We start from the raw sequence: 17,231 nt of genomic DNA on the forward strand, positions 1-17,231 counted from the left end.
GTTCATGAGTGACTGACATGAGGGCAAGGGTTTCAAAAATGGGGAAAGAACACAGAGGAAACTGAGGATATTAGCTAGCTTGCCTTTTTAGAGTTGAAGTGACGTGAATACAGGCTATTTTCTTGGTTCAGTCTGGCTTGTGAAAGTGTATGCATGGATTAAGTAAGGTGAAGTATACAGTTGCAGATTTGTCTCAGGCTTTCCCATGCAGTGATACACTCAGCATTCCCTGCAGGATAAATCCACCAAAAGGAGTGCAATAAGAGTGTTATCCAGGACTGAGAAAGATTTTCATTAACATAACACAACTTCCACCCTGGCTAGCAAAAAGTGCATCTTTCCCTGTGGGACTGAGCCCCATTTGAAAGACGGGGAAGTTTAGCTGCTCACCTGAGGCAAAGCTTTACACACACAGAATCACAGAATCCTAGGGGTTGGAAGGGACCTCGAAAGATCATCTAGTCCAACCCCCCCTGCCAGAGCAGGGCCACCTAGAGTACATCACATAGGAACGTGTCCAGGCGGGTTTTGAATGTCTCCAGTGAAGGAGACTCCACAACCTCCTTCTTCTTGTCCATATCCAAATTGGGTGTTATAGCCTTGGTTGTGTGGTACTTAGCAATAGCAGGTGGGACTGGGGGCAATCACACAGCACCTACAGGATGGACAGGAGATCAGACCCAGCCAGCACGGGGTTAGGAAGGGCAGGTCCTGTCTGACCAACCTGATCTCCTTTAATGATCAGGGGACTGCCTGTTGGAAGAGGGGAAGGCTGTGGATGTGGTCTACCTGGACTTCAGCAAAGCCTTTGACACCGTCTCCCACAGCATTCACCTGAAGAAGCTGTCAGCCCACAGCTTGGACAGGAGCACCCTGTGCTGGGTTAGGAACTGGCTGGAGGGCCGGGCCCAGAGAGTGGTGCTGAACGGGGCTCCATCAAAATGGCGGCTGTGGTGTCCCCCAGGGATCAGTGTTGGGCCCAGTGATGTTTAATATCTTCATTGATGATTTAGATGAGGGGATTGAGTCCATCATCAGCAAGTTTGCAGATGACACTAAGCTGGGGGGGAGTGTGGATCAGCTGGAAGGCAGGAGGGCTCTGCAGAAGGACCTGGACAGACTGGAGAGTTGGGCTGATTCCAATGGGATGAGGTTCAACACAACAACCCCATGGGGAGCTCCAGGCTGGGCACAGAGAGGCAGAAAGGGACCTGGGAGTCTGGATTGACAGGAAGCTGAACATGAGCCAGCAGTGTGCCCAGGTGGCCAAGAAGGCCAATGGCATCCTGGGCTGGATCAGGAACAGCGTGGCCAGCAGGTCCAGGGAAGGGATTCTGCCCCTGTGCTCAGCCCTGGTGAGGCCACAGCTTGAGTCCTGTGTCCAGTTCTGGGCCCCTCAGCTCAGGAAGGAGATTGAGGTGCTGGAGCAGGTCCAGAGAAGAGCAAGGAGGCTGTGAAGGGATCCAGCACAAGTCCTGTGAGGAAGGGCTGAGGGAGCTGGGAGTGTTCAGGCTGGAGAAGAGGAGGCTCAGGGGAGACCTCATCACTCTCTACAACTCCCTGAAAGGAGGTTGGAGCCAGGGGGGGGTTGGGCTCTTTTCCCAGGCAACTCTCAGCAAGACAAGAGGGCAGGGTCTTAAGTTGTGCCAGGGGAGGTTTAGGTTGGATATTAGGAAGAATTTCTTTACGGAGAGAGTGATCAGACATTGGAATGGGCTGCCCAGGGAAGTAGTGGATTCTCCGTGTCTGGAGATATTTCAAAAGAGCCTGGATGTGGCACTCAGTGCCATGGGCTGGGAACTGCAGTGGGAGTGGATCAAGGGTTGGACTCGATGATCTCTGAGGTCCCTTCCAACCCAGCCAATTCTATGATTCTATGATCATTCTGTTCATCAGTGTTTCCAGGGCTGGTAACCATGTCTCTACAGCTTTTTCATCTCTTCCACGTTATTTCATTTTGTTCTCCTTTGTGGTCTCTGCTCAGCCTGTTACTGATGCCCAGCAGTTGTGCCTCTTTTGGAGGTTCCTGCTCATTCCCTCCCTGCAGCTTGGATGAGCTCAGAAGTTCTGCAGTGCTGCTGGTGGATGGTGGCTTTCCTCTGGCCCTGAGGACAAGGGTGATTTGTGACTCTCCAGTCTGTATTTGCAAGTAGATGTTGTAGGTGAGACATAGATCCTCAGGCTGCGTGTAATTGCTGGTATCAGTCATTGGGAATGAACCTTTGAAGAAACAGCAACAACAGTGCAGCAGGGGGCTAAGGATCAACACCAGATTTTTTTAGTGAAATTTTCCAAACTGATCAGTATGGACTTAGTACTGCTCAACTTTGAAAGCTCTAACTACACACATGTACTATATGTGACAGTATCCTAAAGGTGGTGTGTCTCAGTGTGGAAATATTTAACCATATATCTGTGGTTCAAATATACTCTAAAGTGTGCCCACTGAATCTGTATATGAAATAGATTTACTTCTAATGACAAATTGTCATTAAAGTTCATAGATTTTTTTATAAGGCCTTATCTTTATCAACAAGCAGACTTTTTCTCTCTCAAAGCAAATACTTCATTAATACTTATTTAATCAGGCTTGTAAGTCACCCTTTCACATATCCACTGTGAAAAACCTGATAGTATTTAACTTGCTTCATTTTGCATGTTTTCTTCTACACAGTGTGATCAGCCCAGGTTATTGCACAAATAGGTTTGTGCCCTATTGCAACTATGTTGTAACATGCAAGTGACATAAAAGAGCTGACTTCTCCCTTTCCAGCTAAATTCTTATGCAGATAAAAAATTCATGCTGTTTTAAATTAGATTGTTAGTATAAAGTGAGTAGAGTTCTCTCCTTGCAGCTTTCCCCTTGCACTCAGCTATCTTCTCAGGTTCCTTCAGGAAGTGGTCCCAGGAAAGAAAATATGGAAACACCACAGCAATATTATCTGGAAGGGGGATGGATTTTGCATGCCTTCCAAAGTAATCTTTTTAATGGGAAAGGTTATCTTGGCTTTTTTTGTGTAGTCACTTAATGAGTCTGACCTGCATCCTTTTGGATTCTAATGAAACCTTTTTAACATCATGCCCTCTGCTTTGAGTTTGATTTGTCTGTGCTGGAATTTGTAGTGAAATTTAATGATCTCTTCTTTTGGAGGGGGTAGAGGGCAGGGGAGACTGGTAACTGGCATCTTTTTCTTGCTGTTAACTGGAATTGCTGGATTCCATTTCATCTGCTGTTACTAACTGTTAAGATCTGAGAGTTGTTTAATATCTTCATCAACGACTTGGATGAGGGTATAGAATGTACCCTCAGCAAGTTTGCTGATGACACTAAGCTGGGAGGAGTGGCTGACACACCAGAGGGCTGTGCTGCCATTCAGGGAGACTTGGACAGGTTGGAGAGTTGGGCAGGGAGAAACATGATGAAATTCAACAAGGGGAAGTGTAGAGTTTTGCATTTGGGGAAGAACAACACGATGTCCCAGTATAGGTTGGGGGCTGACCTGCTGGGGAGCAGTGTAGGTGAAAGAGACCTGGGGGTCCTGGTAGACAAGAAGATGACCATGAGCCAGCAATGTGCCCTTGTGGCCAAGAAGGCCAATGGCATCCTGGGGTGCATTAGAAAGGGTGTGGTTAGTAGGTCAAGAGAGGTTCTCCTCCCCCTCTATTCTGCATTGGTGAGGCCGCACCTGGAGTATTGTGTCCAGTTCTGGGCCCCTCAGTTCCAGAAGGACAGGGAAGTGCTTGAAAGAGTCCAGCACAGAGCTACTAAGATGATTAAGGGAGTGGAACATCTCCCTTATGAGGAAAGGCTGAGGGAGCTGGGTCTCTTTAGTTTGGAGAAAAGGAGACTGAGGGGTGACCTCATCAATGTTTTCAAATATGTAAGGAGTGAGTGTCAGGGAGATGGAGTTAGGCTCTTCTCAGTGGTGACCAGTGATAGGACAAGGGGTAATGGGTGTAATTTGGAGCACAGGAGGTTCAAGTTGAATATTCGGAAAAATTTTTTTCCTGTAAGGGTGACAGAGCCCTGGAACAGGCTGCCCAGGGGGGTCGTGGAGTCTCCTTCACTGGAGACATTCAAAACCCGCCTGGACACGTTCCTATGTGATGTACTCTAGGTGGCCCTGCTCTGGCAGGGGGGGTTGGACTAGATGATCTTTCGAGGTCCCTTCCAACCCCTAGGATTCTGTGATTCTGTGTTACCAAACATGCATAAGTATGATGTATGACAAATCTGGAGTTCAAAATTTGTTTCCTATTACTTTCAAATATGTCTGCTTTTCTTGATGTTGGTGCTCATCAGGTTCTACTGGAAATCAAAAAAAAGTGCATTTGCATTTGGGTTCCTTGTTAAAAGACCAATAGCTTGAATGCATAATGAATAATGTCTTAACTGAAGCAACATTATTTGAAGTAAAGCTAAGCAACTTCACAATATCTCCACAGTTTATTTATACAGTATAAATATATATATATACATATATAAATATATGTATATCTTTTAAACAGTTTAAAAGATGCTGGGGAGAATGAGGAGTGTTGAAGAGCCTTTTGCACCTGGTGCTGGTGCATGAAGTGTTTGGCTAACTGGCTCATGTCAGAGTTGTCTTAAGTGGGTTTTCTTTGCTGGGGGACAGGGGATTTAAAGGCTTAACTTGAACAGCTGAGAAATGACCCAAGACCCTGGTGAGCTCACTTGTGGTAAATGGGCTTACTTTGCTGTTGGCATTTAAATATATGCTGCTGGGAGCAAAACTGTTGGGTTTGTTTGGGTTACTTTACATCAGTCCTTTCATTTTGACTGCTCCCTCTTTTAGCTGATACTTGCTTCTGAGAGGAAATGGAGGAGTGGGGTGGCAGCTCCCAGCTCATATTTTGCTACCTTGCTGTTACTTACTGAAACAAGATGAGTCACATCCACACCAACCCAAATGCCACATCATTAGTGGTGACTCTGTGGATTAAATGTGTCACTTCTGAGTAAGGAGTTCCTGACTTGATGTGGGGGTTAGGTACCAGCTGTAGTCATGAAGACATTCAGGCCTGTGCTATGAATAGTCCTTCCTTTAAAACATCAAAAAGTTTGAGATAATCAGAGAAGGTCAGCACTCATGTTCTGTAACCTGTCCCCAAAGCTGTCAGCAATGCAGGTGCATGACTTTTAAGTCGGATCTCTGAGTCTGCTGTGGCAGAAATAACAGCCAAGTGTTGGCATTTCAAGGAGAGATGAGTTTGGAAATGTTTTTTAAATCCAAGTGTTTTCAGTTGCTGACTACTGCTGGAGTGCTGCATGTGTGTGGCTTTTCTTGTTAATAGAGATACAGAAAGTGCTAGCAAAATGGGCAGGGTTGGCAGTGGTGAAGGGAGGTGACAAGAGCCCCAAAACCTGCTGGGCTTGGGTGCTCTGCTGGAGCCAGGACTCTGGGAAGGAGCAAACATGGGAGTGACAGTGACTCACCAAAGAGAGTGATGTAAGAGAGATGGATGGCAAGGTTGAGGGAAGGGCAGGGATAAAAATGAAAAGTGGTAATAGTGAGATTGGTTTAAGAAAATGTAGGATACAGTTGTCCTGACCTCACTGTCCACAGTCTTCTCTGTGTGGTCCATCCCCTTTCTCCCAGGCAGATGCTATGATCCCCTTGTTCTGTATCCCCAGCCCTACATTTTCTGAGGCTTCCTTTTTCTGAATGGTACGAGTGTAACAGTGTGTTCTTCCTTCAGGCTACGACTTCTGCCAAGTTCTCCAGTGGTTTGCTGAGAGAGTCGACCGCATCATCCTCCTTTTTGATGCCCACAAACTGGACATATCAGATGAATTTTCAGAGGCTATCAAGTCATTCCGGGGCCAGGACGACAAGATTCGAGTGGTGCTTAATAAAGCTGACCAAGTGGACACACAGCAGCTGATGAGGGTCTATGGGGCACTCATGTGGTCTCTGGGAAAGGTGATCAACACTCCAGAGGTGCTGCGGGTCTACATTGGCTCCTTCTGGGCCCATCCTCTCCGAAACACAGAGAATCGAAGACTCTTTGAAGCTGAAGCACAGGATCTTTTCCAGGATATCCAGAGCCTCCCCCAGAAGGCTGCTGTGCGGAAGCTCAATGATCTCATTAAGAGGGCGAGGCTTGCAAAGGTAAGAAAAGATTAAAAATCTCACTTTAATGAATGAGCAGTCTCTTCTTTCTCTTTCGGTTTGGCCTTTCACACCCTTCCCAATCCTTCTCTACTGGATTTTCAGCAAATGGGTTGAATCGTTAGTTTTCATGGAAGACCCAACCTCTCAGGATAGGGAAACAGGTAGGACTTGTACTGGAAAGTATCCCTGACTTGAGAAGGGATTTAATGCTTTTTAGGCAGTTCAAGCTGTTGTTGGCTTCTTAGAGGAGTGTGGGGTGGGTTAGTTATTTGGTTTTTATGCTGCACAGTGACATGTTTGGTTTTGGAGATAAACCACTTTATTTAAAAAATCTAAAAAGTAAAAAAATGTTTTTAAAAAAAATTTAAAAAATTTATTATAAACCACTTTATATAAACTACACTTATATATAGACAACACATGAAAAAAAAGAAAAAAGGGGAGGGAGGGGCAAAAAAACTGCAACCAAAACTATTCACATGCAACCTTCCATATGCTTTTTTGCATTTCAGTGTCTTAATGCATACTGCCCATCAGCTACTGTGGAAAACACTTTGATTAAATGTGCTTATGTTATGCTCTGGAATATAAGATTGATGGAAATCTCAGTCTTGGTAGAGCACAGACACTGATGAATTGGAGAAGGTCTTGTGCATTAATCTTCATAGTTAAAAGTACTATCAAGCTTTTGTTTGTTGTTTTTTAGCTCAGAGCAAAAAAAACCCTGGTGATTTAGGAATTAGAATTTGTCATTAGGAAAAGTGGAAAAGAAGGAGAATTAACCTCAGAAATATTTTGGGAGAGAGCTGGTGCTACCACATGGAAATTCCTAATTTCCTATGTAGTTACCAAGCAGAATGTGAGCTGAGTTAATGCAGTTGTCTTTGAACACATCTTAACATGGACTTCTAAGCAAAACCAAAGAGGATTTGCCCTTACACTGATGTAAACATGATTGGGTGGAGATCTGTACCTCTTCCTATGTTGGCTTAATTAACTCTCTGAATATAATGATACAGTTAAAGTTTTTTGAGGCCTGAGCTTTAGGGTAACCTGTAGCAGGTGCTTTTTTGAAAACTCTCTTTAGAATCAGGATGTGTTATAAAGTTGCTGTGATCTCAGTCTGGTTGGTAGAAATTGTTGGGGCAGCTTTTTGCTATCATTTGTTACAATTGGTTTGGATGTGAGAAAGTGTCAGATGGGTTGTCTTGAATTGTTTCTCTGTAATGTAAAATAAAAATGGATAAAGATTAAGACAAAAAACACAGTGCTCATAGGGCTTGCTAATTAGGCAGCTGTGGAAGGGGAGTAAACTGTTTATCTGCTGGAAAGCAGCACTGGAATCTTTCTGACACTCAATTTTTTACAGCATTGGTATCTTTTTCTCTTTTTCTTTGGCTTTATTTCTGTGTCACGCTGTTCTTAATCTCATCTAAAACATACAGAGTAACCAAAAAATAAAAGGAAACCGTTAGCTTTCTGTCAAAATTGGGCATGAGGCTTTTAAGCTTTTTTTTTTTCTCCTTTGGAGTCCTGTGACTCACTATCCCGTTTTGAAGATGGTAACTGCTGTTCTTATCTGCAAGAAACACATGGACGTACTGGCAGACTTTATACCACTTAGCATAGACACGTGAAACTGTTAGTGCTTGTGTACTATAAACATGCTTTTCCGGATTTGCTAGAAGTTTTATTTTAAACATGCAATCCATTAAAATGCATCCACACTGAGAGATGAGGAAGTGATGCTGTGTGAAAGCTGTGACCTTACGATGTGTAGATAAAACCTGATTGTACCATTTTTCTTGGAAAAATAAAGAGACAGCTTCTTTTCCAGTTTCCACGAAGCCTTTTAAATAAGTAAGGAAAAGAATGGGAGATTACTTCCTTTGTATAGAATACTGTAAGGTACATTCCATTCAGGGATCAGTGTTGGGCCCAGTTCTGTTTAAAATCTTTATTGATGATTTAGATGAGGGGATTGAGTCCATCATCAGCAAATTTGCAGATGACACTAAGCTGGGGGGAGTGTGGATCAGCTGGAAGGCAGGAGGGCTCTGCAGAGGGACCTGGACAGACTGGAGAGTTGGGCTGATTCCAACGGGATGAGGTTCAACACAACAACCCCATGGGGAGCTCCAGGCTGGGCACAGAGTGGCAGAAAGGGAGCTGGGAGTCTGGATTGCCAGGAAGCTGAACATGAGCCAGCAGTGTGCCCAGGTGGCCAAGAAGGCCAATGGCATCCTGGGCTGGATCAGGAACAGCGTGGCCAGCAGGTCCAGGGAAGGGATTCTGCCCCTGTACTCAGCTCTGGTGAGGCCACAGCTTGAGTCCTGTTTCCAGTTCTGGGCCCCCCAGTTCAGGAAGGAGATTGAGGTGCTGGAGCAGGTCCAGAGAAGGGCAAGGAGGCTGTGAAGGGATCCAGCACAAGTCCTGTGAGGAAGGGCTGAGGGAGCTGGGGGTGTTGAGGCTGGGGAAGAGGAGGCTCAGGGGAGACCTCATCACTCTCTACAACTCCCTGAAAGGAGGATGGAGCCAGGGGGGGGTTGGTCTCTTTTCCCAGGCAACTCTCAGCAAGACAAGAGGGCAGGGTCTCAAGTTGTGCCAGGAGAGGTTTAGGTTGGAGATTAGAAAGAATTTCTTTACGGAGAGGGTGATCAGACATTGGAATGGGCTGCCCAGTGGATTCTCCGTGTCTGGAGATACTTAAAAAGAGCCTGGATGTGGCACTCAGTGCCATGGTCTGGGAACCTCAGCGGGAGTGGATCAAGGGTTGGACCTGATGATCTCAGAGGTCCCTTCCAACCCAGCCAGTTCTATGATTCTATGTTTTGGTAGGTTTGATCTGCTTCAGGAGGCTCAACAGAGGGTCCTGGAGAAGCTGGATCAATGGACCGAGGCCAGTTGTATGAGACTGAAAAGGGCCAAGTGCTGCTTTCTCTATTTTGGTCACAACAAACCCAAGCATCACTACAGACTTGGGGAAGAGTGGCTGGAAAGCTGCCCAGCAGAAAAGGACCTGGGGGTGGTGGTGGACAACTGGCTGAATATGAGCCAGCAATGTGCTCCGGTGGCCAAGAAGGCCACCAGCATCCTGGAATCCTGTCAGGAATAGCATAGCCAGGAGGAGGGAGGTGATCATTCTCCCCTGTACTCAGCACTTGTGAGTTCTCACCTCAAATATTGTGTTCAGTCCTGGGCCACCTCAGTGAAAGAAGGACATTGAGGTGCTGGGACAAGAACAAATCATCTCAACTGGAACTGGGAATGTTTAGTGTGAAGAAGAGGAAGCTGAGGGGAAACCTCATGGCCCTCTACAGCTACCTGAAAGGAGGTTGTATGGAGATGGGTGTGAGATGTGTGTTACTATTCCAAGTGAATAGTAACAGGACCAGAGAAAGTGGCCTGAAGTTGCAGGAGGGGAGGTTTAGATTAGGTACTAAGAAGAATTTATTCACTGAAACAGCCTGCCCAGGAGGTAGTTGAGTCACCATTCCTGGAGGTATTTAAGAAATGTGTAGATGTGGCACCTCAGGATATGCTCGAGTGGCTGAGATTGTAGGGGAGTTGTTTTGTGGGGTTTTTTTGGTTTTGTTTTTTTGTGTGTATATATATATATGCATGGTTGGTCTTTGTGATCTGAGAGGTCCTTTCCAATCCTGATTGTTCTGTGATTCTATTAATACTTTTAAGTATTATACTTACACCTCATCTAGGTAATAACATTTTTATATTAATGCTTTTTTTGTGATAGTCTACCTCCCTCCAGTCTTCTAAATTTCAGAGTTTCACTACTTAGTGGTTTGATAGACATTCTTATTTTTTTAATGTGCTTTTTTTTGTTTTGTTTGTTTGTTTTTTTCCACGTATGTGAAAATTGTAACTAACACTTAGGAACAACTGCATCTTTTTTAATGAAGAAGGGACCTGAGCTCTGTTAAGATTTATCCTTTTTTTGGAGGTCACTTGACTTCAGTGATTCTGGCTAGGTCAGAGCTGAGAAAAACTGTATTATTGTATCAATCTGTGATAGATTTGCATTGCTTATAAAAGAAGGCTGCCCTTGCACTTCCCTCTTGTGTGCAGAACCAGTGTTAGTGTCCACACAATGAGCTGGACTTTGGTTGAGAAGTGTAACCACCATTTCTGTACTGGGACAGATCACTCACAGTTCCTTTTGGTAGTGGGAGGGTGGTGAAGAGATGACTGGTTCAGGGTAAGGGTAGAAGGAAGGTGTATGGGCAGGATGGATGTTTTGATAGCAGAGCTGGATTATCTTGATCACAGCAGGTGGAAAAGATCTCTGCAAGTATAAATGTGCTTGAGGACTTGACATCCATTTCCTCAGAGATTGGAAAGGTTCTGCTTTTCTCTCTGACACTTCCCAAGGCAGCCATGAGGCCATGCTGTTCTTACAGAACACCAACTGCTCTGTCATCAGTGGATCAAGGGTTGGACTTGATGATCTCTGAGGTCCCTTCCAACCCAGCCAATTCTATGATTCTATGACCATGATTAGATAGCCCTGCCACTTGGCATACATAGGTTACTTGAAGCATTATCCCATAGCTTTCCTCAAAAACTGAAGAGGCAAACTGAATTACAAACCACTGCTACAGGTGGACAACTATGGCTGGTGTTCTGTGTATGGTCCATGTTTGTAGTGTCAGGACATAGTTTTTGAGTCTTGCTTTTTCTCTCTCTGTTGGTATTGATAGGATACTGTACCGTGCTGCTCCTTAAACTGCAAGTGTACATCTGTCTTTCTTTTAAATATCTTTTTCTCTCTGCCCCTCAGAGGAGTGCTGAAAACAGCAAAAGCACTTGATAGCTGCTCATGTAAACATGAAGTTCCAGGAGCACTTTGATAATATCTTATCCTTGAGCTGACTTACAGAAACATATTATTTTTGTTTCTTTTTATGACCTGAGTGAAGAGCTCTAATGTTAAATGTAGATAAACTGTAGCATTGATTTCAGTTTTGCTTCTTCTTAGGTTCATGCTTATATCATCAGCTATCTCAAAAAAGAAATGCCCTCTGTATTTGGGAAAGAGAATAAGAAGAAGGAACTGATCAACAAATTACCAGAGATCTACATCGAGCTGCAAAGGGAATACCATATCTCAGCAGGTGACTTCCCTGAAGTCAAGAAAATGCAGGTAAGGTGACATTACAGTTTCAGTGAAATAATAGTAACTTCACAACAGGATTACAAAATTGGAAAAGAAAGGACAGAGTATTGCAACATTAGCATTCAGAGCAGCTGAAGGGACTGTTAATCATGTGTCTCTTACAGAGTTAACATCACTTGAGATCAGTGCAGAAAAAATGGTAACTTGCTTAGTGTGCATCCACTGATGACGAACTATAGAAACTGCTGCAAATAACCAGACCTTCTGTCTTTTAATCAGTGTCTTTTGCCTATTGACAGATAGTACTAAAGGTTTGGTGCAAATAAAATGGCAGTGGACGCTTGCATGTTAAGCTGATTCTTGTTTTGTATCCTAAATGTGGATATTTGGATTGCTTTTGTGATGCTATCAGGTTAATATATACTTAGTCACACACTATTCATTTTTACCCTAGTCTGTTCTTGCTCTTATTGTTACTGTTTGCTGATAAGTAATAAAGACAGTGTGCTGTCTATCTATCTCTTCTGAAGATAGTGCTTCTCAGTTTTTTCCTGTCCTTTTGCACTTGCATTCTATGAGGAGAGATAGAAGTTCTCAATTTATACTCTTATTAATTTAAAAATACCTTTTGTCTCTTGTTCCTCTTCTGAACTTTACATAGTCTTACTATCAACTTTCTGTCACTTTCTCAGCTTTTTATTTCTGCCCTCTGATTCAAGGTGAGTTGTTCAGAGTATCCTAGGGAAGAGCAGCTGATATTGTGTTAGCACTACTTTTCAATTTATTCCTCAAGCCTCAATTTGCAGCTTTTGGATCTCAGGTCATAGGCTTCTTAAATGGCCTTTGAATTAGAAGGTAATAATAAATTGAATTAAAAGGTTATTCATAGAGTGATAACTGGCTAACTACCCTGTCTATAGGGATGCACAAGTTTCTTTTATGAACTAAAATATTTAACTTGGAAAACAATTACTGCCATGAGACAGTAAATTTCAGATGAAGCACAAGATCTGTTTAATCTAGGTTTTCCCTGGAAGGATTGTTGTAAGGGTTTCCTGAGTTAGCCTTTAAAAAAGGGGTTTGTGTGGAAGAATCTGACTCTCTTCCCTTGCCACTTTGAGAATGGTTACTTTTCAGTTTGAATACTGAAACAAAATTTAATGGAATTTTATCAAATTAGTAGTGCATGTTGCTAACCCTCAGCAGCAGGTGGCAGCAAATATATACATGTATATATATATGCATGAGTTATTTCTGTAAGAGGAGCTAAATTGTGAGAACACAAAATTGTGCCAAAACAGATAGCAGGCTTGACCTTTGCTTTTTAAGGTTCATTACATATAATAAATTTATACTGATCACTTGGCATAAATCAAGTGATTGCATAGAAATGTCACTTGAACAGAGTGGTTCTTGTTGGTTGGCAGCTTTCCTCCAAGAACTCCAGAGTTCTTTGTGCATGGGCCTTGCCTGTGCTTCAGGTTTCTTGGGTTGATACCGTTTTAATTCTGGTATGGATGGGAGCAGCTCCCTGAGGTGATAAATGTCTTTGTTAAAGTAGCTTAAGACCATTTTGAGAGAGGGGCTGGAGAAGGGAAGGGGGCAGGGGTTGTGTGTGGGGTTTCCACTGTAACTCCCTCTTCCTGGCCAGCATTTTGCATGTAGAAAGCATCTAATAATTACCTATAATTAGCATTTTTAATTTTCCAGCACTTTGGTGTAAAACATGCTTGGGCTTGTGTTGAAATAGCAGCTATCTTCTAGTTAACTGTTTCACTGAAGTTAGTAGGAATTTATGTACAAGATGAAAACTCAGCAGGCACCAAATGACTGAGTTGTGGCAGGACTTTATAGAAATGCTGCTTTTGTTATCCTAACTCAGTTTTTCTTTGTTGATAAGAGACACTTCTTGATGACCTAGCCACAAACAAGAAGATTAATCTATAAAATCTTTCTTTGATGCTTGGAAGTAAAGCACCAAGGGGAAGGGTTTTGGTTAACACTCAGCAAAACACATTGGCATTTTGACAATTGTACAGTAAATGGAATTTAATAGATAAACTCATACACCACTGCAAAATTGCCTTAGTGTGTTTGATCAATATATTGGGTGTATGTCACCTATCTGTGACCTCTTCAATGGACTGGAAAAGTTTCTAACTACTGTCGCTGAAACTTTTGTCATTGACAGGAGCTGTTGGAGAATTGTGACTTCACTAAGTTTCATTCTTTGAAACCAAAGCTGATTGAAGCTGTGGATAACATGCTGGCCAATAAAATTGCTTCACTGATGAGTCTGATTAGGCAGGAAGAGAGCAATATGCCCACAGAGATGGTACATGGTGGAGCATTTGATGGCACCATGGCAGGACCTTTTGGGCAAGGATACGGAGAAGGTGCCAAGGAAGGAGCTGATGAAGAGGAATGGGTTGTTGCCAAAGATAAGCCTGCTTATGATGAGATTTTCTACACCCTGTCACCAATCAATGGGAAAATATCAGGGATTAGTGCAAAGAAGGAGATGGTGACTTCTAAGCTACCCAACAGTGTTTTGGGGAAGATCTGGAAACTTGCAGACTGTGATGGCGATGGTATGCTGGATGATGAGGAGTTTGCTTTGGCAAAACATCTCATCAAGATTAAACTGGATGGGTATGAACTGCCTGGCACGCTACCTCCCCACCTGGTGCCACCATCTCATAGGAAACCTCTTCAGACAGCAGAGTGAAAAATACAAGAAGAATGAGGAGTTTGGGAATCTTTCACCAAATGCATTGAAGCCACCAACATTTGAAAATAGGCTTAGATCCTTAAACCTCACAGCACATTTCATGCAAGTTACTGAAATTAGAAGCATGGTAGCAGGGAAATACTCATTTAGATGTCCCTGCTGCCCTTCACCCAGACATGCTTATCTCAAGTGCCTTGTATTATTGTAAGGTGAAAATGTTTTTGTAGTCCTGCTTCCATGTCTTGCTGCCTTTGCAACCATAAAGCAGAAAAGGCCACGCATAAAAATCACTGACCTTCACCAAACCTCAATACTTAGCAACCATAAGTTTCTCTGGAGTATTTTAAATAGCCTAAGGAAGCTCTAAATATTTAATTCACCTCCCTATGCAGGGAAAATTTTCTGTGCTAAAAGCATAGTATAGGCATCGAGTGAATGTCAGCACATCTGTAGTCTAAGAAAAGGCCAATTATAAAAGGAATTTTTTTTTCTTTATTTAATAGGATGTTACAGAAATAGAGAAGAGTCATGAGGGAAGTCCTTTAAGTGGACAGAATACAAGCAGACTTGTTTTAAAACCTCACTGATTGTAGCTAGGACTGCAAAATATTAAAATGTTTCTTAAAGTTTGTCATTGTGTCTTGTTATCTGAAGATGTGCTTCTTCAGTTTTATACAGCACTATATAGTTAGTATTATCATTAGAAGAAATATATCTCCTCTGTTCCTTGGTGCTGAAGTTTCCTTTGTTTCTTTAGCTGCTCTGCAGGCAATGAATTCCTGAATTGTTCAAATTGACAGCAGAATGTTTTCAGAAAGTTAAAAAAAAAAAAATATCACATTTCCATTAAGATCAATCCTCATTTTCAGGTGAGAAAAGGTGCATTGCTCAAAATTGGCCTCTTCAAAGCACATGGAATTGTCTCTGGAAGCTTTCATTAGTATTTGATGTCTGTTTACAGATAATTATACAGTTATTTGTATGGGTTTTGGATATAGAATATTTTAAAGAAATTTTTAAAATTCTTTCTTTTTCCAACATGTAGCTGACAGCTATAAATTCAGTTCCTGAGGTGGCAGATTTGAAAGCTGGGCAGACTAATGGGAATCTTTACATTTCTTGTGATGAATCATAACCTGGTCCTTCCAGATACTATTCTATTACTGAAAACAATTCATCAAAGAAATGCCTGCTTAATAAACATTCTCTAACAACACAATCAAAATTAAACATGCTGGCTGCTTACAACTGTATTTATCAGTACCTTAGGAGAACACAAATTCTTGGTCCTGTGAACTTGAGTCTTCTAGGGAGGGCCTTTTTTTTCCTTTTTCTGAGATCAAACTTGGAGGTCAGTTTTAATCTGTGTAACTGAGCAGAAATTGACTTGTATTCATTTGTAGTATGAAACACACTGCACACAAAGGCACTGGAGTTTGGAGTTCTTTGGCTCACAAGAAGTGGGAGCAGTAAAACCTTCTGAGGCAGAGCAAGCAAAAAAGTGTTTTAGCATCTTTCAGTAGGGGGAAGGAGGGAGGGAAGTAGTTTGAGTATTGTCTCCCAGTTAGGATTTTAGTCCCACTTAATGGTCAGATTTGTACATGATCTAAGAAGAGCCTCAACCACTTTTTTTCACATTGTACATTTCTAGGTTGTCAGTGAAGTTTAATACTTCAGATCTTTCCAGACCTCCTGTCTTTCTGTACCTGTTCTATTCTGATTTGAAATCATTATAATGAACTTTGCCAGGACTCTACCATGGGAAAACAATGAAGCTATTTTAAATAATGGCAGAAAAACACCTTTAACTTGCCAGGCTTCTGGACCTGTATCAAGGATGTCCTGGCATAGTTAAATTTTCTTGAGTATTTACTTGCTTTTTAATTTAATTTTAGGTTTTTCTTTTTTTTCCAACTATATTTGTTAGACCTAAATTAGGAACCAAGTTACCCTTAGGACATCTCTCTGCACTTCAGTAGAGCTGTGAAACTTGACTGTGAGTCAAGCGTGTGACTCTGCAGAGTAACTGATTTTTCTGTGTAATTTATTTTTGATTGAACAAGAAGTAATCTATAGAGATTGTAGGAGTTGTTTGAAAAAGAAAATGCAGATTGCAAAAGTAATAATATATTCTTGTTAATGAATCCATACACTAATGACCAACTAGCTTGGTAAGAAAAGCCACCAGGACAAAGAAAGCAAAGTTGTGTATCCTAACTACTGTAGTGTGGGCAAAGCTGACAGGATTGGGAAGTTGCTGTCTTCTGACTGCTTTACCTTGCTCTTTCACAGCACATGGTCCCAGGAGTGGACTGATGTTTGAGGTCCCACTAGCCCAGAGGTGATGCTCCAAATGCACTGGAGCCATGTGATCCCATGCCAGTAGGAATATCCTGCTCCTCTCACTGAAGTGTAGTTTCTTGGTTATTTTAATTTATTTTTCTAGCTTTAGTGATGGTAAAATAGAGAACACAGCCTTTTCTTCAGTCTCCATGGCAGTGTAGTAACTCAGACTTATGGGAGACAAATGAAAATGCTTTATTTTGGTAAGTCAAAAGATTTTTTTTGTCTAGATGGAGTTGGAATGTTTGACTTTGTTTTCCTGTAGAATTCAGAAGAGAAAAGCACAAAGCATGTATAGGAGTAGAGGTGGATTCTCAGTGTTTCTTTGGAGGAATAGAAGGGTTTCAGGATGGGTACACAGTGCTACATGCAGAGATGTGTTTGCAGTGTGCTACCATCCTAATTAGTCAATAGGAATAAAGTACATTTCATGTGGACATTAAACAGCAGTTTCTTGCACAGCTAAACTGGTGTATAGTAGGTTGCTGTTGCTCTTCTCACTACCTCCTCACAGTCCCATGGACCTGCTCCCTTTTGCCTTGCTGGTTCTCTGGCTTGTTATATCCTGCAAGCCCATTGAGTTGGTTAAATCACCCACCCAGCAGTTGGGTTGATGCTCTGTGAAGTTAGTGAGTCCATGCATTAGGATCATGAGAAAAGAGCAGGATTACCTTCTCATGAAATGTGCTGTAAGTAGTTATTGGGGGACAGCCAGCATGAGGTGACCTTTAGTGCTCAGTTTCATGTTACTAAAATCTGCTGAAGAAAGACTTAAGGAGTTAGATGTATTGGCCCTTTTTATGCTTAGAGTTTTGATTGCATTTGCTGAGAGACCATTCAAAACTATCAATAATTCATCCTGTGAAATCAGTGCCCATTAGTGTGG

At 42.4% G+C, this 17,231-nt stretch overlaps 1 protein-coding gene across 1 annotated transcript in view; it reads left to right on the forward strand.

Moving 5' to 3' along the window:
- Positions 1–17,125, forward strand: part of EHD4 (EH domain containing 4) — a 34,859-nt gene extending 17,734 nt beyond the window's left edge. Inside the window, exons 4-6 of the mRNA XM_008500287.2 lie at positions 5,722–6,134; positions 11,134–11,298; positions 13,463–17,125. Coding sequence (XP_008498509.2) covers positions 5,722–6,134; positions 11,134–11,298; positions 13,463–13,999 — 1,115 coding nt within the window. The 3' untranslated portion in view covers positions 14,000–17,125. The remainder of the gene's footprint in view (positions 1–5,721; positions 6,135–11,133; positions 11,299–13,462) is intronic.
- Positions 17,126–17,231: the final 106 nt, after the last annotated feature.

The sequence above is a fragment of the Calypte anna genome, chromosome 5A (genome assembly GCF_003957555.1).
Source record: "Calypte anna isolate BGI_N300 chromosome 5A, bCalAnn1_v1.p, whole genome shotgun sequence".
NCBI classification, from domain to species: domain Eukaryota; kingdom Metazoa; phylum Chordata; class Aves; order Apodiformes; family Trochilidae; genus Calypte; species Calypte anna.